This window comes from Coregonus lavaretus (assembly GCF_964263955.1).
Source record: "Coregonus lavaretus genome assembly, chromosome: 27".
NCBI classification, from domain to species: domain Eukaryota; kingdom Metazoa; phylum Chordata; class Actinopteri; order Salmoniformes; family Salmonidae; genus Coregonus; species Coregonus lavaretus.
This window is the reverse complement of record NC_140014.1, coordinates 36,724,522-36,749,094: the sequence shown is the minus strand read 5'-3', so window position 1 is coordinate 36,749,094 and position 24,573 is coordinate 36,724,522. Positions and strand designations below refer to the sequence as shown.

Here is a 24,573-nt window from a genome sequence, read left to right as displayed (position 1 = left end):
AAAGAGATGGGGGAGAGAGAGAGAGACAAGGAGGGAAAGAGATGGGGGAGAGAGAGAAAGAGAATGAGGGAAAGAGAGAGACAAGGAGGGAAAGAGATGGGGGAGAGAGACAAGGAGGGAAAGAGATGGGGGAGAGAGACAAGGAGGGAAAGAGATGGGGGAGAGAGAGAGAGACAAGGAGAGAGAGAGGGATAAGCAAGAGGAGTTTGTGTTAATCCTCCCGATTTAGAGGTATGACAACATAGCTAAGAGGAAGAGGTGTCAATAAACCCCTCCACCTCCCACCAGACCACAGTCTTCTAACCCCCTCCACCTCCCACCAGACCACAGTCTTCTAACCCCTCCACCTCCCACCAGACCACAGTCTTCTAAACCCCTCCACCTCCCACCAGACCACAGTCTTCTAACCCCCTCCACCTCCCACCAGACCAGTCTTCTAACCCCTCCACCTCCCACCAGACCACAGTCTTCTAACCCCTCCACCTCCCACCAGACCAGTCTTCTAACCCCCTCCACCTCCCACCAGACCAGTCTTCTAAACCCCTCCACCTCCCACCAGACCAGTCTTCTAACCCCCTCCACCTCCCACCAGACCACAGTCTTCTAACCCCCTCCACCTCCCACCAGACCAGTCTTCTAACCCCTCCACCTCCCACCAGACCAGTCTTCTAACCCCTCCACCTCCCACCAGACCAGTCTTCTAAACCCCTCCACCTCCCACCAGACCAGTCTTCTAACCCCCTCCACCTCCCACCAGACCACAGTCTTCTAACCCCCTCCACCTCCCACCAGACCAGTCTTCTAACCCCTCCACCTCCCACCAGACCAGTCTTCTAACCCCTCCACCTCCCACCAGACCACAGTCTTCTAACCCCTCCACCTCCCACCAGACCAGTCTTCTAAACCCCTCCACCTCCCACCAGACCAGTCTTCTAACCCCTCCACCTCCCACCAGACCAGTCTTCTAAACCCCTCCACCTCCCACCAGACCAGTCTTCTAACCCCTCCACCTCCCACCAGACCAGTCTTCTAACCCCCTCTACCTCCCACCAGACCACAGTCTTCTAACCCCCTCCACCTCCCACCAGACCAGTCTTCTAACCCCCTCCACCTCCCACCAGACCAGTCTTCTAACCCCTCCACCTCCCACCAGACCAGTCTTCTAAACCCCTCCACATCCCACCAGACCAGTCTTCTAACCCCCTCTACCTCCCACCAGACCACAGTCTTCTAAACCCCTCCACCTCCCACCAGACCAGTCTTCTAACCCCTCCACCTCCCACCAGACCAGTCTTCTAAACCCCTCCACATCCCACCAGACCAGTCTTCTAACCCCTCCACCTCCCACCAGACCACAGTCTTCTAACCCCTCCACCTCCCACCAGATCAGTCTTCTAAACCCCTCCACCTCCCACCAGCCCACAGTCTTCTAACCCCCTCCACCTCCCACCAGACCAGTCTTCTAACCCCTCCACCTCCCACCAGACCAGTCTTCTAACCCCTCCACCTCCCACCAGACCAGTCTTCTAACCCCCTCCACCTCCCACCAGACCAGTCTTCTAACCCCTCCACCTCCCACCAGACCAGTCTTCTAACCCCTCCACCTCCCACCAGACCAGTCTTCTAACACCTCCACCTCCCACCAGACCAGTCTTCTAAACCCCTCCACCTCCCACCAGACCACAGTCTTCTAACCCCCTCCACCTTCCACCAGACCAGTCTTCTAACCCCCTCCACCTCCCACCAGACTAGTCTTCTAACCCCTCCACCTCCCACCAGATCAGTCTTCTAACCCCTCCACCTCCCACCAGACCAGTCTTCTAAACGCCTCCACCCTTCTACCACAACAGAGTCCATCTTACCAACGACTACCCCAAAAACCCTGCTCCACCTCCTCCTAGTCCCACCAGTCTTACAGAAAAAGCATTTTACATTTCCTATCGATCTCACAGCAGTCTTACCGAGCTACTAGCACCTCCCACCACAGTAGAGCCACTTACCCTTCCACCACAGCCCACCGGAACGGAGCCACTTACCGAGCAACAACCAGGAACTGGTCGATCTGTTTTTCTGTGAAGGGACTGCTGGGGTCCCACACCTTCTCCTCCAGCTTGGCCAGGTCCCTGCCATCCTCCTCACCTGGAGGTCCAGTTAGCACAGTCACCCGTTAGAAACCAGTTAGCACAGTCACCCGTTAGAAACCAGTTAGCACAGTCACCCGTTAGAAACCAGTTAGCACAGTCACCCGTTAGAAACCAGTTAGCACAGTCACCCGTTAGAAACCAGTTAGCACAGTCACCCGTTAGAAACCAGTTAGCACAGTCACCCGTTAGAAACCAGTTAGCACAGTCACCCGTTAGAAACCAGTTAGCACAGTCACCCGTTAGAAACCAGTTAGCACAGTCACCCGTTAGAAACCAGTTAGCACAGTCACCCGTTAGAAACCAGTTAGCACAGTCACCCAGGCTGCTACACTACACCAACCAGACTAAACTGCCCTGTAGGTATTTCAACTAAACTTATGACGGTGCAGCAAGGTGAGGAGACAGACGTGCCCTCTGGCTCTCCATCAGTCTTGGGGTGATGTGGTTCTGGTTCCTCATAAAACTTGCTTGTAGATAGATCCACACACTTTGACATAACGTTGCATATCCTGCCCTCTGACCCTCTCAAACACTATTGGGGTGACATGGCTCCTCATTAAAACTCACACTTTGATTCACACTCTTTGACATAACGTTGCATAATAGTTCCCAGTGCAGTGGGTTCATCAGGCAGTGTGATAGACGCCCATGCCCTCCCACTGACTGAGCCCTGAGATGAGATAGGACCCTGCCTGCAGTACCAAAGAATACTAGCCAAGCTAATCTACAGGCTAGTGTGACACGTTTTGCTACGGGAAATGCTAATAGTTCAGTCTTCCGTATGAGTGTCTTTGGCGTACGTACCCTAATTGCTCCTGTAAGTCGCTCTGGATAAGAGCGTCTGCTAAATGACTAAAATGTAAATGTACCCTCTTTGAGGAAGTCTGTGATGTCTGCCTGGTACTTGTTCCCCACCCTGATCTCCCCTTTATCAGCCAGCAGAGTCTTCTGTTGGGGGTCGTAGACCAGGGAGTAGAAGAATGCATCCTGGAGAGAGGGATGGAGAGGAGAGAGTAAGAGACAGAGGACTGGAGAGGAGAGAGTAAGAGACAGAGGACTGGAGAGGAGAGAGTAAGAGACAGAGGACTGGAGAGGAGAGAGTAAGAGACAGAGGACTGGAGAGGAGAGAGTAAGAGACAGAGGACTGGAGAGAGTAAGAGACAGAGGACTGGAGAGGAGAGAGTAAGAGACAGAGGACTGGAGAGGAGAGAGTAAGAGACAGAGGACTGGAGAGGAGAGAGTAAGAGACAGAGGACTGGAGAGGAGAGAGTAAGAGACAGAGGACTGGAGAGGAGAGAGTAAGAGACAGAGGACTGGAGAGGAGAGAGTAAGAGACAGAGGACTGGAGAGGAGAGAGTAAGAGACAGAGGACTGGAGAGATTGAGTGGGGTTGTGGATTGTGTGTGTGTAGCAGTTAGTTTCTCGTCTTCTCATTACTGACTGTGAAAAGAACATTCTGGTTCAACACACTGAATTATTCATACAGCACCAAGACACACACACACACAAACTCATTTAATATGGAGTAAATTTAGCAGTTCTATGTGTGTGTGTGTGAGAGAGAGAGAGGTATTGTATATTGTCATTATGGGGTATTGTGTGTAGATTGATGAGGAATATTTACTGTTCACTTTTTATTTCACTTTTGTTTATCCATTTCACTTGCTTTGGCAATGTAAACATATGTTTTGCATGCCAATAAAGCCCCTTGAATTGAATATAGAGAGAGAGAGAGAGCGAGAGAGCGAGAGAGCGAGAGAGCGAGAGAGCGAGAGAGCGAGAGAGCGAGAGAGCGAGAGAGCGAGAGAGCGAGAGAGAGAGAGAGAGAGAGAGAGAGAGAGAGAGAGAGAGAGAGAGAGAGAGAGAGAGAAGGGCAGTGCGAGCCACCTACCTCTCGGTCCAGATAGGACTTCAGAGCCTCTGTCTCGTTCAGCAGAGTGACACAACACTTCCCCCTGAGATCAACCACACACACACACACACACACACACACACACACACACACACACACACACACACACACACACACACACACACACACACACACACACACACACACACAGAGACAGAGAAAGTCAGAAACAACCCCTTACATGTACTGTATAATGAAGCACAGTACAACCTATATTAGGGGTGTAACGGTTCACCAAACCCATGGTTCGGTACATATTACGGTTTTGGGGTCATAGTTCGGTTTCGGTACAGCGGAAAAATTAAATACCTTTCGCAATGTTCAGCAATGTCTGTTGTGACTGGATTGTTGGGCCTCTCAAGTTTCCACTCTGATGCTGCGCTTGCAACCATGTGGGAGGTGGGAATTTACCAGTTGCGAAGTTGTAAATACCAGTTGGATGCACTCATGTGATTTGAACTCATTGAGAAACGCTGATTGGCTAATGGCCAAGAAGCAGTGTCAATCATAAACTAAAGGTACAGCTATCATGCTTGTAAACAAATTATAGAGTTCAAAAAGCACATGAATGGATAGCTTTTTATAAATAAAGTTTGGTTGTTGCATTTAACTGCCGAAAATGCTGTTATAAAGGTAATTTCCTTAGTAGGTGATGTCAGAGGTCACCATGCGGGAGAAGTGGGTGCTCAGGATGATAGACGAGTTTTCCACTATTACCAGTTTGAGGGCCGGAATTTACCAGTCGTACGTGGTAAATTCCCATTACACTGCCTCCTTCAGTGTCAGATTCGCACTTGTGCCTCTCATAAAGGGGGCGTGTCTGTAGCACAGTACATCTCCCACTCTGGGGTAATGTGATGGGCTGTCACCTGATAAGTAAGCGCAACACAGGGTGCATTGGCATATTCATTGAAAACTTCGGCTTTGGTTTGCTTACATAGGTAGTACTTGCTCTGTTTGCTGAAATGGGTGCAAAAGGGAAGTTCTTAAGGTGGCTCGAGCTCTTTCATGAGGGGCTGAAACCCCCTATTCTCAACCACCGAGAATGGGCGCATAGCCACGGCTATAAACCAAAGATTGTTAGAAATATAAACACAGCCTACCTATCGCTCTTGTCATTTCTTTGGCCTGGTCAGAATCAGCTGCCAAGGGCTGCTTGAATGCAGAGTGGAGACGATGTTGTGTTGTTGTTCCTTTGCATTTCAGTCTTGCGCCAGTATACTGGGGTGATGTTGGTGTAAAGGTGTTAGCAGCTGTATAGGCTATTCTCATTGGAGCGTGGCGACATACTGTTAACGTTTTATCCACAACTCCCTGTCCATTGCCGTTGTAATCTACTCGGAAGCCACAATTGAGACTTAAATGATGACGGAGGATCCTCCAACTCTGGTTTATCGATCCCACCACTCTCCATCGTACAGAAGTAGTTCCCGGCTGCGCCTCACAAAAGGACAGTTTGAAATGTGCCAGTTAAGATTTTAATTTTGATTACAACGTAGGCTGTAGTTGTTTTAACGGAATAGCCTGAACATGTTTTGTATTTTTTAATGTATTCATTCGGGTTCACATTGCGGACCGATCAGAGGTCCCCGAACGGTTCGGTACGAATACATGTACCGTTACACCTCCAGCCTATATGTGTTCCTAGCTGTGAGAGGAAGAGTAATCTGTTTTCCAGGCTGCGTTTATACAAAAAAGGGAATATAGCGTACCTGATGTGTGTAGCGGGTACTGACTCTAGCTGGTCTAGTAGCAGGTATATAATGCAGCGGGTACTGACTCTAGCTGGTCTAGTAGCAGGTATATAATGCAGCGGGTACTGACTCTAGCTGGTCTATTAGCAGGTATATAATGCAGCGGGTACTGACTCTAGCTGGTCTAGTAGCAGGTATATAATGTAGCGGGTACTGACTCTAGCTGGTCTAGTAGCAGGTATATAATGTAGCGGGTACTGACTCTAGCTGGTCTAGTAGCAGGTATATAATGTAGCGGGTACTGACTCTAGCTGGTCTAGTAGCAGGTATATAATGCAGCGGGTACTGACTCTAGCTGGTCTAGTAGCAGGTATATAATGCAGCGGGTACTGACTCTAGCTGGTCTAGTAGCAGGTATATAATGCAGCGGGTACTGACTCTAGCTGGTCTAGTAGCAGGTATATAATGCAGCGGGTACTGACTCTAGCTGGTCTAGTAGCAGGTATATAATGCAGTGGGTACTGACTCTAGCTGGTCTAGTAGCAGGTATATAATGCAGCGGGTACTGACTCTAGCTGGTCTAGTAGCAGGTATATAATGCAGCGGGTAGTGACTCTAGCTGGTCTAGTAGCAGGTATATAATGTAGCGGGTAGTGACTCTAGCTGGTCTAGTAGCAGGTATATAATGCAGCGGGTAGTGACTCTAGCTGGTCTAGTAGCAGGTATATAATGCAGCGGGTACTGACTCTAGCTGGTCTAGTAGCAGGTATATAATGCAGCGGGTAGTGACTCTAGCTGGTCTAGTAGCAGGTATATAATGCAGCGGGTAGTGACTCTAGCTGGTCTAGTAGCAGGTATATAATGTAGCGGGTACTGACTCTAGCTGGTCTAGTAGCAGGTATATAATGCAGCGGGTACTGACTCTAGCTGGTCTAGTAGCAGGTATATAATGCAGCGGGTAGTGACTCTAGCTGGTCTATTAGCAGGTATATAATGTAGTGGGTAGTGACTCTAGCTGATCTAGTTAAGCAATAAGGCCCGAGGAGGTGTGGTACATGGCCGGTATACCACGGCTAAGGGCTGTTCTTAGCACGACGCAACGCATGCCCGAGGTGCCTTATTGCTATTATAAACTGGTTACCAACGTAATTAGAGCAGCAAAAATAACGTTTTGTCGTACCCATGGTATACGGTATGATATACCACAGCTGTCAGCCAATCAGCATTCAGGGCTCGAACCACCCAGTTTATAATAGCAGGTATATAATGTAGTGGGTAGTGACTCGAGCTGGTCTAGTAGCATGTATATAATGTACCTGATGTGTGTAGCGGGTAGTGACTCTAGCTGGCGGGACAGGAATAGCTCTCGGTGTCTAAGCTGGTGTTTCTGTTTCTCTGGCAGGTCAACTGGGTTCAACTCTGGGTTCTCCATCTCCTCCTCCATCTCTCCTGGATAGGGGTCAGAGGTCAAACACACTGAAGTTAGTTAGGTGTGTGAACACACACGGGCGCGCACACAGATGCGCACACACAGAGACAGACACAGACACACACAGTTCAACATCTCCTCCATCTCTCCTGATAGGGGTCAAAGGTAAATACTCACATTAGGTTAGCTCAACTGAGTTGTCACTAAACCCGTGCAATCTTGCCACACACAACAAATGCTTTAAAAAAATAAAATGGTTAATGTGGTAGAACATTTAAGTCCCATCTACACTGAACAAAAATATAAACACAACGTGTAAAGTGTTGGTCTCATGTTTCATGAGCTGAAATAAAACATCCCAGAAATGTTCCATACGCACAAAAAGCTTATTTCTCTCAATTTTTTTGCACAAATTTGTTTATTTCCCTGTTAGTGAGCATTTCTCCTTTGCCAAGATAATACATCCACCTGACAGGTGTGGTATATCAAGAAGCTGATTAAACAGCACGATCATTACACAGGTGCACCTTGTGCATCAAGCACAAGGTGCATCAAGCATCCCAGAAAAGTGCTAAAAATAGCCCACGTTAACATATGTTGCCTAAGAAACAAGGTTCATGAAGTCAATAACTTGCTAGTAACAGATGACATTCATATTCTGCCTATCTCTGAAACTCACTTAGAGAATACCTTTGATAATAGAGTGGTAGCAATACATGGTTATAACATTTACAGAAAAGACAGAAATACCAATTGGGGTGGTGTTGAGGTCTATATTAAGAACCACATTCCTGTAAAGCTTAGAGAGGATCTCATGTTAAATACTGTTGAAGTAATATGGCTACAGGTTCATCTGCCTCACCTAAAGCCCATTCTTGTGGGAAGCTGCTATAGACCACCAAGTGTTAACAGTCAGTGTCTGGATAACATGTGTGAAATGCTTGATAATGTATTTGATATCAACAGAGGGGTATATTTTCTGGGTGATTTCAATATTGACTGGCTTTCATCAAGCTGCCCCCTCAAGAAAAAGCTTCAAACTGTAACCAGTGCCTGCAACCTGTTTCAGGTTATCAGTCAACCTACCAGGGTAGTTACAAACAGCACAGGAATGAAATCATCAACATGTATTGATCACATCTTTACTAATGCTGCAGAAATTTGCTTTAAAGAAGTATACAAATGCATCGGATGTAGTGATCACAATATAGTAGCCATATCTTGGAAAACCAAAGTTCCAAAGGCTGGGCTTAATATAGTGTATAAGAGGTCATACAATACGTTTTGTAGTGATTCTTATGTTGATGATGTAAATAATATTTGCTTGTCTGTGGTGTGTAATGAGGACCAGCCAGACGCTGCGCTTGACACATTTTTGAAATTGCTTATTCCAGTTACTAATAAGCACGGACCCATTAAGAAAATGAATTTAAAAACTGTTAAATCCCCTTGGATTGATGAGGAATTAAGAAATGGTATGGTTGAGAGGGATGAGGCAAAAGGTATGGCACATAAGTCTGGCAGCACAACCGATTGGCAAACGTATTGCAAATTGAGAAATGTGACTAAACTGAATCAAAATAAACTATACTATGAAACAAAGATAAATGATATAAAGATTGATAGTAAAAAGCTTTGCAGCACCTTAAATTACATTTTGGAAAAAAAGGTAACTCAGCACAATCATTCATTGAATCAGATGACTCATTCATCACAAAACCCACTGATATTGCCAACTACTTTTATAATTTTTTCATTGGCAAGATTAGCAAATTTAGGCATGATATGCAAGCAACAAACGCTGACACTACACATCCAAGTATATCTGACCAAATGATGAAAGACAAGCATTGTAATTTTTAATTCCGTAAAGTAAGTGTGGAAGACACTTGGATGGAAAATTACTGAGGATAATAGCAGACGATATTGCCACTCCTATTTGCCATATCTTCAATTTAAGCCTCCTTGAAAGTGTGTGCCCTCAGGCCTGGAGGGAAGCAAAAGTAATTCCGCTACCTAAGAATAGTAAAGCCCCCTTTACTGGCTCAAATAGCCGACCAATCAGCCTGTTCCCAACCCTTAGTAAACTTTTGGAAAAAATTGTGTTTGACCAGATACAATGCTATTTTACAGTAAACAAATTGACAACAGACTTTCAGCACGCTTATAGGGAAGGACATTCAACAAGCACAGCACTTAAACAAATGACTGATAATTGGCTGAGAGAAATTTATGACAAAATTATTGTAGGGACTGTTTTGTTATACTTCAGTGAGGCTTTTGACATTATCGATCATAGTCTGCTGATGGAAAAGCATATGTGTTATGGCTTTACACCCCCTGCTATATTGTGGATAAAGAGTTACCTGTCTAACAGAACACAGAGGGTGTTCTTTAATGGAAGCCTCTCCAATATTATTCCCCAGGGCAGCTGTCTAGACCACTTACTTTTTTCAATCTTTACTAACGACATGCCACTGGCTTTGAGTAAAGCCAGTGTGTCTATGTATGCGGATGACTCAACACTATACACGTCAGCTACTACAGTGACTGAAATGACTGCAACACTTAACAAAGAGCTGCAGTTAGTTTCAGAATGGGTGGCAAGGAATAAATTAGTCCTAAATATTTCAAAAACTAAAAGCATTGTATTTGGACAAATCATTCACTAAAACCTAAACCTCAACTAAATATTGTAATGAATAATGTGGAAATTAAGCAATTTGAGGTGACTAAACTGCTTGGAGTAATCCTGGATTGTAAACTGTCATGGTCATAACATATTGATACAACAGTAGCCAAGATGGGGAGAAGCCTGTCCATAATAAAGCGCTGCTCTGCCTTCTTAACAGCACTATCAACAAGGCAGGTCCTACAGGCCCTAGTTTTGTCACACCTGGACTACTGTTCTGTCGTGTGGTCAGGTGCCACAAAGAGGGACTTAGGAAAACTGCAATTGGCTCAGAACAGGGCAGCACGGCTGGCCCTTGGATGTACACAGAGAGCTAATATTAATAATATGCATGTCAATCTCTCCTGGCTCAAAGTGGAGGAGAGATTGACTTCATCACTGCTTGTTTTTGTGAGAGGTGTTGACGAGCTGAATGTACATTTATATTTTAGTCATTTAGCAGATGCTCTTATCCAGAGCGACTTACAGGAGCAATTAGGGTTAAGTGCCTTGCTCAAGGGCACCGACAGATTTTTCACCTAGTCGGCTCGGGGATTCGAACCAGCGACCTTTCGATTACTGGCCCAATGCTCTTAACCTGCATGTACCGAGCTGTCTATTTGGAATACTGGCACACAGCTCGGACACCCATGCATACCCCACAAGACATGCCACCAGCGGTCTCTTCACAGTCCAGAAAATACTATGGGAGGCGCACAGTACTACATAGAGCCCTGGCTACAGTGGAATCAGATTTAAAAACAGATAAAAATACACCTTATGGAACAGAGGGGACTGTGAAGAGATGTATACCCACACACATACACATGGATTCTGTGTTGTAGATATGTGGTAGTGGAGTAGTAACTTGAGGGCACACAGTGTGTTGTGAAATCTGTTGTGAATGTATCGTAATGTTTTTAAAATTGTATAAACTGTCTTAATTTTGATGGACCCCAGGAATTGTAGCTGCTGCCTTGGCAACAGCTAATGGGGATCCATAATAAATACAATACAATACACTGTGTGCTGTGGACAATTAAAAGCCACTTTAAAATGTGCAGTTTTGTCACACAACACAATGCCACAGATATCTCAAGTTTTGAGGGAGTGTGCAATTGGCATGCTGACTACAGAAATGTCCACCAGAGCTTTTGCCAGAGAATTGAATGTTCATTTCTCTTCCATAAGCTGCCTCCAACGTCGTTTTAGAGAATTTGGCAGTACGTCCAACCGGCCTCACAACCGCAGACCACGTGTAACCACGCTAGCCCAGGACCTCCACATCCGGCTTCTTCACCTGTGGGATCATCTGAGGGGGGGTTACCCGGAAAGCTGATGAAACTGAGGAGTATTTCGGTCTGTAATAAAACCCTTTTGTGGGGAAAAACTCCCAGTTCTTCCCAGTGGCTGGCTTCCCAGCTGGCTTCCCAGTGGGTGGACCTGGCTGCCAAGTAGGTGGGCCTATGCCCTCCCAAGCCCACCCCTTCCCAGTCATGTGAAATCCATAGATTAGGGCCTAATTTATTTATTTCAATTGACTGATTTTTATATGAACTGTAACTCAGTAAAATCTTTGAAATTGTTGCGTATTGCGTTTATATTTTTGTTCAGTATAATACAACTGCCGCAGGCTCGCTCCCTCTCGGTTTCCACTAGCATCCACAGCCACAAAGTCAGATTCCACAGCCACAAAGTCAAAATTGGCTACAAGAATGAGAATTTTTGGTCTACATTTAAAGACTGGCATAGGTTAGCAGTGTGATTAAGGTTAGGTTTAAAATCTGATTTTAAGAAGATAAATTGTAGAAATAGGCGGGGTTTATGACTGCGATAATGATAAATTGCGATAAGTTATAATTTTGAGAGGTTACTCTCCATTAGCACCTTTTTTTATACCATGTCAAAGAAAGTTATTTGGTTACCAGGTGATCCAGCAAAAGGCTGCAAAGGAAAATAAGGCATGATAAACATTTTCCCAACTCAACTTTATTCAGTAATTGTAACTCACATTAAACTGAGATATGGACAATTGACAAGAGCAAAGTACCCAGAAGGCTTATGTAAAAATCATGCAAAAACATTGTATTTTTTATTTTATTTAACCCAATTTACAATTCTCAACTCTTTTATTTAGTTTCAGTTATTTGACATGAGTAGCTAAATAACAAAACGTATCTTGAATAAAAGGCTAACTATTCTCTTAAATTATAAATATTAGCAACAAAAAGCTCTATTCAGTTTTGCTTTATCTGAGTGTCAGTACATTTGTAAACTGTACATTTGTAAACTGAAAAATTATCAAATTAGATTCAACCTGGCATTCAGGCTCATCCTACTCAAGGTTTTTAGCCAGAAAAACCAACATATTTACCTTGTCTGGTTTCAAACATGATCGGAGGCATGTAACTATGTTGCCACCTGTGCTGAAAACTCGCTCAGACGGCGAGCTGGTGGCAGGGATACACAGGTACAGTGGGGGAAAAAAGTATTTAGTCAGCCACCAATTGTGCAAGTTCTCCCACTTAAAAAGATGAGAGAGGCCTGTAATTTTCATCATAGGTACACGTCAACTATGACAGACAAATTGAGAAGAAAAAAATCCAGAAAATCACATTGTAGGATTTTTAATGAATTTATTTGCAAATTATGGTGGAAAATAAGTATTTGGTCACCTACAAACAAGCAAGATTTCTGGCTCTCACAGACCTGTAACTTCTTCTTTAAGAGGCTCCTCTGTCCTCCACTCGTTACCTGTAGTAATGGCACCTGTTTGAACTTGTTATCAGTATAAAAGACACCTGTCCACAACCTCAAACAGTCACACTCCAAACTCCACTATGGCCAAGACCAAAGAGCTGTCAAAGGACACCAGAAACAAAATTGTAGACCTGCACCAGGCTGGGAAGACAATCTGCAATAGGTAAGCAGCTTGGTTTGAAGAAATCAACTGTGGGAGCAATTATTAGGAAATGGAAAACATACAAGACCACTGATAATCTCCCTCGATCTGGGGCTCCATGCAAGATCTCACCCAGTGGGGTCAAAATGATCACAAGAACGGTGAGCAAAAATCCCAGAACCACACGGGGAGACCTAGTGAATGACCTGCAGAGAGCTGGGACCAAAGTAACAAAGCCTACCATCAGTAACACACTACGCCGCCAGGGACTCAAATCCTGCAGTGCAGACGCGTCCCCCTGCTTAAGCCAGTACATGTCCAGGCCCGTCTGAAGTTTGCTAGAGTGCATTTGGATGATCCAGAAGAGGATTGGGAGAATGTCATATGGTCAGATGAAACCAAAATAGAACTTTTTGGTAAAAACTCAACTCGTCGTGTTTGGAGGACAAAGAATGCTGAGTTGCATCCAAAGAACACCATACCTACTGTGAAGCATGGGGGTGGAAACATCATGCTTTGGGGCTGTTTTTCTGCAAAGGGACCAGGACGACTGATCCGTGTAAAGGAAAGAATGAATGGGGCCATGTATCGTGAGATTTTGAGTGAAAACCTCCTTTCGTCAGCAAGGGCATTGAAGATGAAACATGGCTGGGTCTTTCAGCATGACAATGATCCCAAACACACCGCCCGGGCAACGAAGGAGTGGCTTCGTAAGAAGCATTTCAAGGTCCTGGAGTGGCCTAGCCAGTCTCCAGATCTCAACCCCATAGAAAATCTTTGGAGGGAGTTGAAAGTCCGTGTTGCCCAGCGACAGCCCCAAAACATCACTGCTCTTGAGGAGATCTGCATGGAGGAATGGGCCAAAATACCAGCAACAGTGTGTGAAAACCTTGTGAAGACTTAAAGAAAACCTTTGACCTGTGTCATTGCCAACAAAGGGTATATAACAAAGTATTGAGAAACTTTTGTTATTGACCAAATACTTATTTTCCACCATAATTTGCAAATAAATTCATTAAAAATCCTACAATGTGATTTTCTGGAGAGAAAAAAACTCAATTTGTCTGTCATAGTTGACGTGTACCTATGATGAAAATTACAGGCCTCTCATCTTTTTAAGTGGGAGAACTTGCACAATTAGTGGCTGACTAAATACTTTTTTTCCCCCACTGTACTTCTGTGCCACTTTGCTTACTGTAGGAATGTTGACATGATGCAACTTCCACTAAGTCAGTGGACCCTCTTCGCTGTCTACCAAAAGAGAAAACATGTAGTTATTCATCTCTGCTTCTAGTGCTACCCTTAGTGACACAGTGGTGACAGAACCCCACCAGTGGAGAGGACCACAGTGAGCAAAGAACCCCACCAGTGGAGAGGCCCACAGTGGGGACAGAACCCCACCAGTGGAGAGGCCCACAGTGGGGACAGAACCCCACCAGTGGAGAGGCCCACAGTGGGGACAGAACCCCACCAGTGGAGAGGCCCACAGTGGGGACAGAACCCCACCAGTGGAGAGGCCCACAGTGAGCACCGAACCCCACCAGTGGAGAGGCCCACAGTGAGCACCGAACCCCACCAGTGGAGAGGCCCACAGTGAGCACCAAACCCCACCAGTGGAGAGGCCAACAGTGGGGACAGAACCGCACCAGTGGAGAGGCCAACAGTGGGGACAGAACCCCACCAGTGGAGAGGCCCAGTCTGAGCACAGAACCCCACCAGTGGAGAGGCCCACAGTGAGCAGCGAACCCCACCAGTGGAGAGGCCAACAGTGGGGACAGAACCCCACCAGTGGAGAGGCCAAGTGTGAGCACAGAACCCCACCAGTGGAGAGGCCAACAGTGAGCAGCGAACCCCACCAGTGGAGAGGCCAACAGTGGGGACAGAACCCCACCAGTGGAGAGGCCAAGTGTGAGCACAGAACCCCACCAGTGGAGAGTCCCACAGTGAGCAGCGAACCCCACCAGTGGAGAGGCCAACAGTGGGGACAGAACCCCACCAGTGGAGAGGCCCACAGTGAGCACCGAACCCCACCAGTGGAGAGGCCAACAGTGGTGACAGAACCCCACCAGTGGAGAGGCCAACAGTGGGGACAGAACCCCACCAGTGGAGAGGCCCAGTCTGAGCACAGAACCCCACCAGTGGAGAGGCCCACAGTGAGCAGCGAACCCAACCAGTGGAGAGGCCAACAGTGGGGACAGAACCCCACCAGTGGAGAGGCCAACAGTGGGGACAGAACCCCACCAGTGGAGAGGCCCACAGTGGGGACAGAACCCCACCAGTGGAGAGGCCAACAGTGGGGACAGAACCCCACCAGTGGAGAGGCCCAGTCTGAGCACAGAACCCCACGAGTGGAGAGGCCCACAGTGAGCAGCGAACCCCACCAGTGGAGAGGCCAACAGTGGGGACAGAACCCCACTAGTGGAGAGGCCAAGTGTGAGCACAGAACCCCACCAGTGGAGAGGCCCACAGTGAGCAGCGAACCCCACCAGTGCAGAGGCCAACAGTGGGGACAGAAACCCACCAGTGGAGAGGCCCACAGTGAGCACCGAACCCCACCAGCGGAGAGGCCAACAGTGGTGACAGAACCCAACCAGTGGAGAGGCCCACAGTGAGCACAGAACCCCACCAATGGAGAGGCCAACAGTGGGGACAGAACCCCACCAGTGGAGAGGCCAACAGTGGGGACAGAACCCCACCAGTGGAGAGGCTCACAGTGGGTACAGAACCCCACCAGTGGAGAGGCCCACAGTGGGGGGAGAGGCCCACAGTGGGGACAGAACCCCACAGTGGGGGGAGAGGCCCACAGTGAGTACAGAACCCCACCAGTGGAGAGGCCCACAGTGAGCACAGAACCCCACCAGTGGAGAGGCCAACAGTGGGGACAGAACCCCACCAGTGGAGAGGCCAACAGTGGGGACAGAACCCCACCAGTGGAGAGGCTCACAGTGGGTACAGAACCCCACCAGTGGAGAGGCCCACAGTGGGGGGAGAGGCCCACAGTGGGGGGAGAGGCCCACAGTGGGGGGAGAGGCCCACAGTGGGGACAGAACCCCACAGTGGGGGGAGAGGCCCACAGATGGGGGAGAGGCCCACAGTGGGGACAGAACCCCACCAGTGGAGAGGCCCACAGTGGGGACAGAACCCCACCAGTGAAGAGGCCCACAGTGAGGACAGAACCCCACCAGTGGAGAGGCCCCCCCGTGGGGACAGAACCCCACCAGTGGAGAGGTCCACAGTGGAGACAGAACCCCACCAGTGTAGAGGCCCACAGTGAGCACAGAACCCCACCAGTGGAGAGACCCACAGTGAGCACCGAACCCCACCAGTGGAGAGGCCAACAGTGGGGACAGAACCCCACCAGTGGAGAGGCCCACAGTGAGCACAGAACCCCACCAGTGGAGAGGCCCACAGTGAGCACAGAACCCCACCAGTGGAGAGACCAACAGTGGGGACAGAACCCCACCAGTGGAGAGGCTCATCATGCGCACAGAACCACAAGAACCAAGTGCAGTTGGGGCACCAGAGGAGAAAAGAAAAGTCAGTGGAAGTCTTCGGGAAGCTTTTTCAAGGGAAGCTACACAACAGCTTCAACATCTGTCCCCACTGTGTCACTACGGGAAGCAGAGATGACTAGCTACATGTGTTACCCTTTGGTAGACAGCGAAGAGCATCCACTGGCTTGGTGGAAGTTGTGTCATATCTACTTTGGCTGCTGTAGTTTTGGTTCAAATGAAACGGCTTAGATGAAAGTGTTGAGCTCTGGGAGCGCAATGCCTTTTTCTATGCTGTTTCACTTTCATATGTGCCGCGCCGCTCTGTAGGCTATTGTTTAATGCACACATGAACATTGGGCTAATCACCAAGAATTACTTACATACGCAATATGTCGTAATTTTCGGTTTATCACCCCAGCTCTACTTTGTGGCTGTGTTAACTAGTGACAACCCTCTCCTGCCTCAATTTAGAGCCACGCCTCATAGTTGTGTGATTCGCTCAGAATTTAGGGTGAGGTTAGGACACAACCTATTGAAGAACCAGAGACTCGGGAGACAAACAAGAGGATTAGATACTACAGGGATTTGTTTTCCAGGAAAACGGTGAAGACATAAAAAATAGTTAGGCTAGGGTAATGATTCCAGAGGAGTTCCCATCAATGCCTTGTGACACTGCTGGTACCTGGCTCATTTAGGAATAAATAGGAATATAGATCCCCTGCCTGGACTGGTGTGTTTCTCTATAACCCCCTCTCTCCTCAACCCTCACTCCCCTCTTCTCTATAACCCCCACTCTTCTCTATAACCCCCACTCTTCTCTATAACCCCCACTCTCCTCTATAACCCCCCTGAAGGAACGAGAGACTGAGTGGAACAGAGAGGGGAGGGGAAGCAGAAACCAGTTGAAGCGTGCTCCAGCTCATTTGGAGTTTCATTAGAGAAGGTGAAAGACAGAGGGAGGGAGGGAGACAGAGAGCAGAACAGAAGCAATCAAAAGGGTTTTCAGGAGAAGGGATATGGGGCCAAAATCAATAAGTTCTCGCTTCGCGCTCGCTCATAGACTCTTCTACACACACCATCACAGAATGAACATGCACCACAGTCCAAGAGCCCCAGAGCCGATTCAGTCTTACAGGCAGCCAGGCAATCCAAATCTGATATCAATTCAGTACAATCTGAGGAATCATTATCACTACTAGCTCCTGACTGCCTGCCCCTCTACCCCCAGACAGAGCCAATCTACTGCCACAGCACCCAGATCATACTCTCCACAAATTGCCTCTCCATCTCACCTGTCCCTACCAATGATCAGTTATTGATGAGTGAGTCACTTAACCAGACGGAGAGGAAGAGGAGAGGGAGCGGGAGAGGAGGAGAGGGGAGAGGAGAGGCCCAACACCAAAAATCCTGAGTTCTGAAGGATTTATTTTATTTCATTTAAGCATTCTTCAAATTGTATACTATGTAGTCTAGCCTATATTGAGCAACAGTTCTTCTATACTTTGCCATTAGATTGTTTAGTGTTTGTGAATGGATTAATGGTCACCATTGATGTCTACTGTTTACTGAAACTAAGGGCCCAGAGTTCTAGACTTAGAATAGAAAGGCCAATTAAAGAGAGGCTAAAGTTCGGTTAGGGTTTTTTCAGCTGTTCGGGCACCATTTTTTTTCTTCTCAAGGGCCAGCCCGAAGTTCAGAAGCCGAAGTCTACGCCCCTTCGTCCGTGATTGGTCAACTGTAGGGGTGACGCAAGTTTCTGCTTCTTGTTGATTCAGGCCGAAACTCAGTGTGGATTGGTCCTCTGTAGCTCAATTGGTAGAGCATGGCGCTTGTAACGCCAGGGTAGTGGGTTCGATCCCCGGGACCACCCATACGTACAAATGTATGCACACATGACTGTAAGTCGCTTTGGATAAAAGCGTCTGCTAAATGGCTTATTATTTATCATTATTATTATTGTTATTAACATGGCGAACGACAACTTGGAGCATCGATTGACCGAGGAGGTACAAAAGTACCTTCAACAGTACGATTCTAGCCATGTAAATGGCAATTTGTGGAGGGAGATTGCGGAGACGCTGGGGTCCGACCCAACCACTTGTTCTAAAAAGTGGGGTAGGGTTCGCGAACAAGTTCGTCAAGGCAAAGAAATAAGGGCCACAGTGGAGATGCCAGTGGAACGGCTACTCCAGAAATTGTACTGCTAGCTTGTTCGGCACATGAAGCATGGGAAGACTGAAAGCAACATGCCGTCTTCACCAAAGGATGAGGTATGTTGTTGTATTTTCTATTGTAGTCATGGAAAAGAGTTGCCATATTTTGCTAACAATAGCTAGCTAGCCTAGCAGCGTACTCATGCAGGGAAAGCAAGCCAACCAACTAAACTAAAGATCTTTACAACTTTTGATCACTGTCATAGAAAGAAAAAGCATAAGCTTCCGACATTGGTAGCAAGGTCCAGCTAGCCAAAAAGTTGCAAATGTTTGAGCAGAGTTGAGTAGCTAGGCCAGGCCTCCTCAACTCCGCTCAAACATTTGCAACATCATATAGTCTATTGTAGTCTCGGTTAATGATACTTGATGTTCATTAATGTTTTGGATATGTGTACTAAATAGCCCTCTACTTTTTTTTTTTTTTAGGCACAAACACAAGTGAATGGAGACATCACCTGGTTTTGTTCTCTGTGCTGCCTGTTCACCGGCCCCAAGCACTACCTCTGCCCCCAGCTCATCACCCGCACTGAGTTGCAATACAGAATTAGAAACAATCTCCATGCAGGGCCTGGGAAGCTCTATCCTGGGCCCAACTCCAAGACCTAATCTACTGGCTTGCTCCTCACCGATGCCACAGAGCAGCAAGGGTGTGAGAAGGGAGAAAAGAGCTGCAGACCCAGTCATTCACACATCACTCGCAAAGGCATTGCAAATGATTGAAGACATCTCTCAAGATCTGGACAACATCATGCACCGAGCCACCAGCTTGTCCCAGAGGTAAATAAATAAAAGTTATTTCAGACTTTATTCTGATCCCCTTTCCTCTCTTCTGTTGTCCTTTTTCCTCCTCACCATGCACACTGTTCTCCAGACACTCCTAATGTCCCCCCTCTTCTCCTCCTCTCCACAGGGTCCTGGCACCTAAAGCTGATTTCATGGATGAACTCTCGCCAAAACTCCGGGAGGAACTCGATCACCAGCTGCATGACTTCAAGAGGACATGGACCGAACGACTGGGACCTCAGTGACATGAACAACGTGTTCTGTTTGTCTGACATCTCAGGCCTCAGACACTAGACACTTACATTTTATTCCATAGACCCTTTTGTTATTTACATGTCTGTTCATAAGACTGTTTTACTATTGTTTTCAAAATATTTATATTCAGAAATGTGTAACTACACTCTGACACTTTATTCCATAGATACTTGTTTACATGTCTGTCCTCAGACACTTTTTTTGTGGTTTACTTTTAGAAGCAAGAAAAAGGTTTATTTGTGTGCTGAAAAAGCTCTGTTGGCATTTCTTCAAGGTGTTTCAATGCATTCTATTTGAACATCAAGCGCTGACAACGTACCGAAGAGCTGTGCCACAGGCTTTCTTCTACTTGTGGTGTAGTTCAATCTAATCTAAATTACTGCACACAGATGTCCCAGAATCAGGTTTCATTTTATCCTCGCAGCCATGATGCCGAATGCATTCTCTGAATCTCCGACAACGAGAGTGGTAGTCCCAGGTTCACGCAGGTTTATTGAGATGGACGCCTGTGAATGAGAGGTAACAAGTGAATGTCAGATATATACTGTATATTTGGTAAACCCAAAGAAAACACCATACCATTTTCCAGGAACCATATTCCAAAAGCCTTGATAAAATGGTACTTCTCAGAGGTTCATACATGTATGCAGTAACAAGGGAAATTAGAAACAAAAAAAGTGAAATTGATTCCAACATTCTATTATCAACATACCTGGATAAGGGCGCATGAGGTTCCCATGTAGAGGGAAAGCTGCATCTCCCAGGAAAACATGAGGACTTCGAGTTGTGGTACCTGGCAGGACAGCTGGAGGTGGTAAATCGAGAACTCTTGAAACAGTCCACCATAGCACTCTCGGCCGTATGCCCCTACATTCACCATTGTGAACCTGTAGCGGGCATCTTCTCTGTCTCAGTATCTGGCCTACTATACAGTGCATTCGGAAAGTGTTCAGACCCCTTCCCTTTTTCCACAGTTTGTTACGTTACAGCCTTATTCTAAAATGGATTCAAAAATATATACATCTACACACAATACCCTATAATGACAAAGCAAAAACAGTTATTTTTTTTTAGCAAATGTATTGAAAATACAAAAACAAAAATACCTTAATTACATAAGTATTCAGACCCTTTTCTATGAGACTCAAAATTGAGCTCAGGTGCATCTTTTTTCCATTGATCATCCTTGAGATGTTTCTACAACTTGATTGGAGTACACCTGTGGTAAATTCAATTGATTGGACATGATTTGGAAAGGCACACACCTGTCTATATAAGGTCCCACAGTTGACAGTGCATGTCAGAGCAAAAACCAAGCCATGATGTTGAAGGAATTGTCCGTATAGCTCTGAGACAGAATTGTGTCGAGGCACAGATCTTGGGAAGGGTACAAAAATATTGTGCAGTATTGAAGGTCCCCAAGAACACAGTGGCCTCCATTATTCTTAAATGGAAGAAGTTTGGAACCACCAATACTCTTCCTAGAGCTGGCCACCCAGCCAAATTGAGCAATCGGGGGAGAAGGGCCTTGGTCAGGAAGGTGACCAAGAACCCGATGGTCACTCTGACAGAGCTCCAGTGTTCCTCTGTGGAGATGGGAGAACCTTCCAGAAGGACAACCATCTCTGCAGCACTCAACCAATCAGGCCTTTATGGTAGAGTGGCCAGTTGGACGCCACTCCTCAGTAAAAGGTACATGAAAGCCCGCTTGGAGTTTGCCAAAAAGGCACCTAAAGGACTCTCAGACCATGAAAAACAATATTCTCTGGTCTGATGAAACCAAGATTTAACTCTTTGGCCTAAATGCCAAGCGTCACGTCTGGAGGAAACCAGGCACCGCTCATCACCTGGCCAATACCATCCCTACGGTGAAGCATGGTGGTGGCAGCATCATGATGTGAGGATGTTTTTGAGCGGCAGGGACTGGGAGACTAGTCAGGATCGAGGGAAAGATGAACGGAGTAATCCTTAATGAAAACCTGCTCCAGAGTGCTCAGGATCTCAGACTAGGGCGAAGGTTCACCTTCCAACAGGACAACGGCCCTAAACACACAACCAAGACAACGCAGGAGTGGCTTCGAGACAAGTCTCTGAATTTCCTTGAATGGCCCAGCCAGAGCCTGGACTTGAACCCGATCGAACATCTCTGGAGACACCTGAAAATTGCTGTGCAGCCACGCTCCCCATCCAACCTGACAGAGCTTGAGGATCTGCAGAGAAGAATGGAAGAAACTTGTGCCAAGCTTGTAGCGTCATACCCAAGAAGACTCGCTGCCAAAGGTGCTTCAAGAAAGTACTGAGTAAAGGGTCTGAACACTTATTTAATGTGACATTAGTTTATTTTTAATAAAATTGCAAACATTTCTAAACCTGTTTTTGCTTAGTCATTATGGGGTATTGTGTGTTGATTGATGAGGGGAAAAAACAATTTAATCAATTTTAGAATAAGGTTGTAACATAACAAAATGTGGAAAAAGTGAAGGGGTCTGAATACTTTACGAATGCAATGTATGTGTTGCTAGGTACATCAAATCTAGTAGATCCCGGGCAATTCGCAGAAATTCAATTTTCACGCCAGTCAAGTGTCTTTGTGTACACTATTTTGTTCTCCTGTGCCTCTTCCTTGTTTGCGTGTGTCGTCACGTCCTTGTTTAGTCGTAGATGGCTATTACCAGCTCATCGCCCTCTACTGTCCCGGGGTAATATTGTTTGGTCGTAGATGACTATTACCAGCTCATCGCCCTCTACTGTCCCGGGGTAATATTGCCGCTTTCCACCCTTTTATTTTGTTTTTCAAGCAAACGTCCTTTTACGGAGCATGCGACACACTCGTTCGGTTAGCCGACAGCCGAACTGAAGCATGCTGATGCCTTAAGTCATATGCCTGGAGGAGGGGCCAGAGGAGCGAAAGGCTATGTCAATCACTGACCACTCAGGAGGCAACTCTGCCGACAGGGGAGGGGCTAAGATACGTAGGGGCCCTCTGAGGTAAGGCTCCAACCGAATCTCAGCAAGGAAAATATTTGATCTGTGACTCACAGCACACACACATAAACAGACGAGCATACACACACACAGCCATTCTGCAATGATCCAGTCCAGAAGGGAGAAAGAAAGCCATCCATTACTACACAAGGACAGTGTTCCACAGGGTCACTCTCAGGGAGTAACATTCCCTCTCCCACACACACACTCTCTCTCTCCCTCACACTCCCACACTTAATATTTTCCCGGTATTTTACAAACGTTACATCCCGAGAATAAATAACTTTTCTCCCAGGTAACCCTGTATTTCCCGCCAAAACCAGAAGTGTCATTCTAAAGCATCTAAAATCAAATCGGACAAAATCATGTGCCATTCTAAGGTGTATTATACATCAAATCTAACATTTCTTATTGCCCTCACAGCCACGGCCCTCACAGCTACAACCTACTGCACTCTGATAGAACAGGTACAACAGCTCAAAGATACAGCACACAGCTAGCTACAGCCGCTAACACTGCAGAGCCAGCTCACACACTCATGAGGAAGAGTGCTACGCACACTGTTACGCTGGCACGCACATAGTCATTCACACACAAAACGGACACACACACAGTCCTGCATAGATGAGCAAAACGTACAAACACTTGCCTAGACTAGTCTAGGACTGATACGGAGACATTGTCTTTCACTACACAACTCATCAGATTAAATGAGCTTTAAATGGCACATTTCAAAACCTTATACACACAGCAGTTCATCTCTCTGTGAACTAGCCTATACAAGGGAATTAAGTGGCATTGGATGCTGAATGGTGCTTAGTCAATCAGTGTAGAGGGAACCTCTCTTGCAAGAGGTTTTTATTTTTTGTTGTGGTATTTTACCCCCTTTTTCTCCCCAATTTCGATCTTGTCTCATCGCTGCAACTCCCCAACTGGCTCGGGAGGCGAAGGTCAAGTCATGCATCCTCCGAAACATGACCCGCCAAACCGCGCTTCTTAACACCTGCCCGCTTAACCCGGAAGCCAGCCGCACCAATGTTCAACTGACGACCGAGGTCAGCCTGCAGACGCCCGGCCCGCCACAAGAAGTCGCTAGAGTGCAATGAGCCAAGGAAAGCCCCCCTGGCCAAACCCTCCCCCAACCCGAACAACGCTGTGATACAGCCCGGGATCGAACCCGGGTCTGTAATGCAGTGCCTTAGACTGCTGCGCCACTCGGGGGGCCCTCTTGCTAGAGGTGTTATCTGAATGACAATAGCCTAACCTGTATAAATAAAGGTGACATTAAAAAGTGGTTACTGACTGAACAGTCACTATTACTAGGGGATCTGAACGCTGATATTCAATGTTGAACAGTTACAGTGGTTAGTTGGTGAAGAAATAGTCATTTCTGACTGCACAGTGAACCGTGCGTGTCACTCACGTGCGTGTTTGTCGGCGAGGGCGATGAGTGTTGAGGAGATGTCTCTGCGTCTGTAGAAACAGACCACTTTAGCCTCCACGTTTCCATTGGCCGTCTGCAAACAAAACAAGGAGAGAGAGAACTGAAGACAGAGGGTTGCCATGGTAACTGACCCAGAGAGTCGAATTTGAGTTCAGGTTTGCTTACGATGTCAGAACTAACAGAAAGTCTGGTGAAGTCTGGTGAACAACAGTAGAACAACTTGGCTAGGCCATGTAATAACTATGCTATAAGAAGTATTTTACATGCCAGTGTTGACTAGTTGATGAAAGTGGAGTGATTGATGTTAATCTTTCTGAATTAGTCTTTCTTGATTGGTCACCTTCTCTAACCATTTTGGAGGAGAAGATCCAAGGTCCCTCCCCTCTGATCTTCTCCTCCAATGCATTTTGAGGAGTGGGAGAAAGAGGAAGTGAGGGATCTAAGACTAATTGGGAAAGAGACAGTGTTATGCCTGTCTGGGCAGACTGACAGTGACGAGTGAGAGAGGAGCAGCTTAGCTAGGCCTAGGCTCAGGTCTGTGTCTATCTGTTAACAGGACACTTCTGGATTTTGGCAATGATTTTGCCCTTTATATACTTCCCCAGAGCCAGATGAACTCGTGGATACCGTTTCTATGTCTCTGTGTC

At 46.8% G+C, this 24,573-nt stretch overlaps 1 protein-coding gene across 1 annotated transcript in view; it reads right to left on the bottom strand.

Moving 5' to 3' along the window:
* LOC311102517 (metastasis-associated protein MTA1-like) overlaps positions 1–24,573 on the bottom strand; it is a 69,742-nt gene that overhangs the window by 25,484 nt on the left and 19,685 nt on the right. The window contains exons 3-7 of the mRNA XM_084143880.1: positions 23,906–23,999; positions 7,067–7,199; positions 4,036–4,099; positions 3,014–3,131; positions 2,037–2,139 (exon numbers count right to left, since the gene is read on the bottom strand). Coding sequence (XP_084000006.1) covers positions 2,037–2,139; positions 3,014–3,131; positions 4,036–4,099; positions 7,067–7,199; positions 23,906–23,999 — 512 coding nt within the window. The remainder of the gene's footprint in view (positions 1–2,036; positions 2,140–3,013; positions 3,132–4,035; positions 4,100–7,066; positions 7,200–23,905; positions 24,000–24,573) is intronic.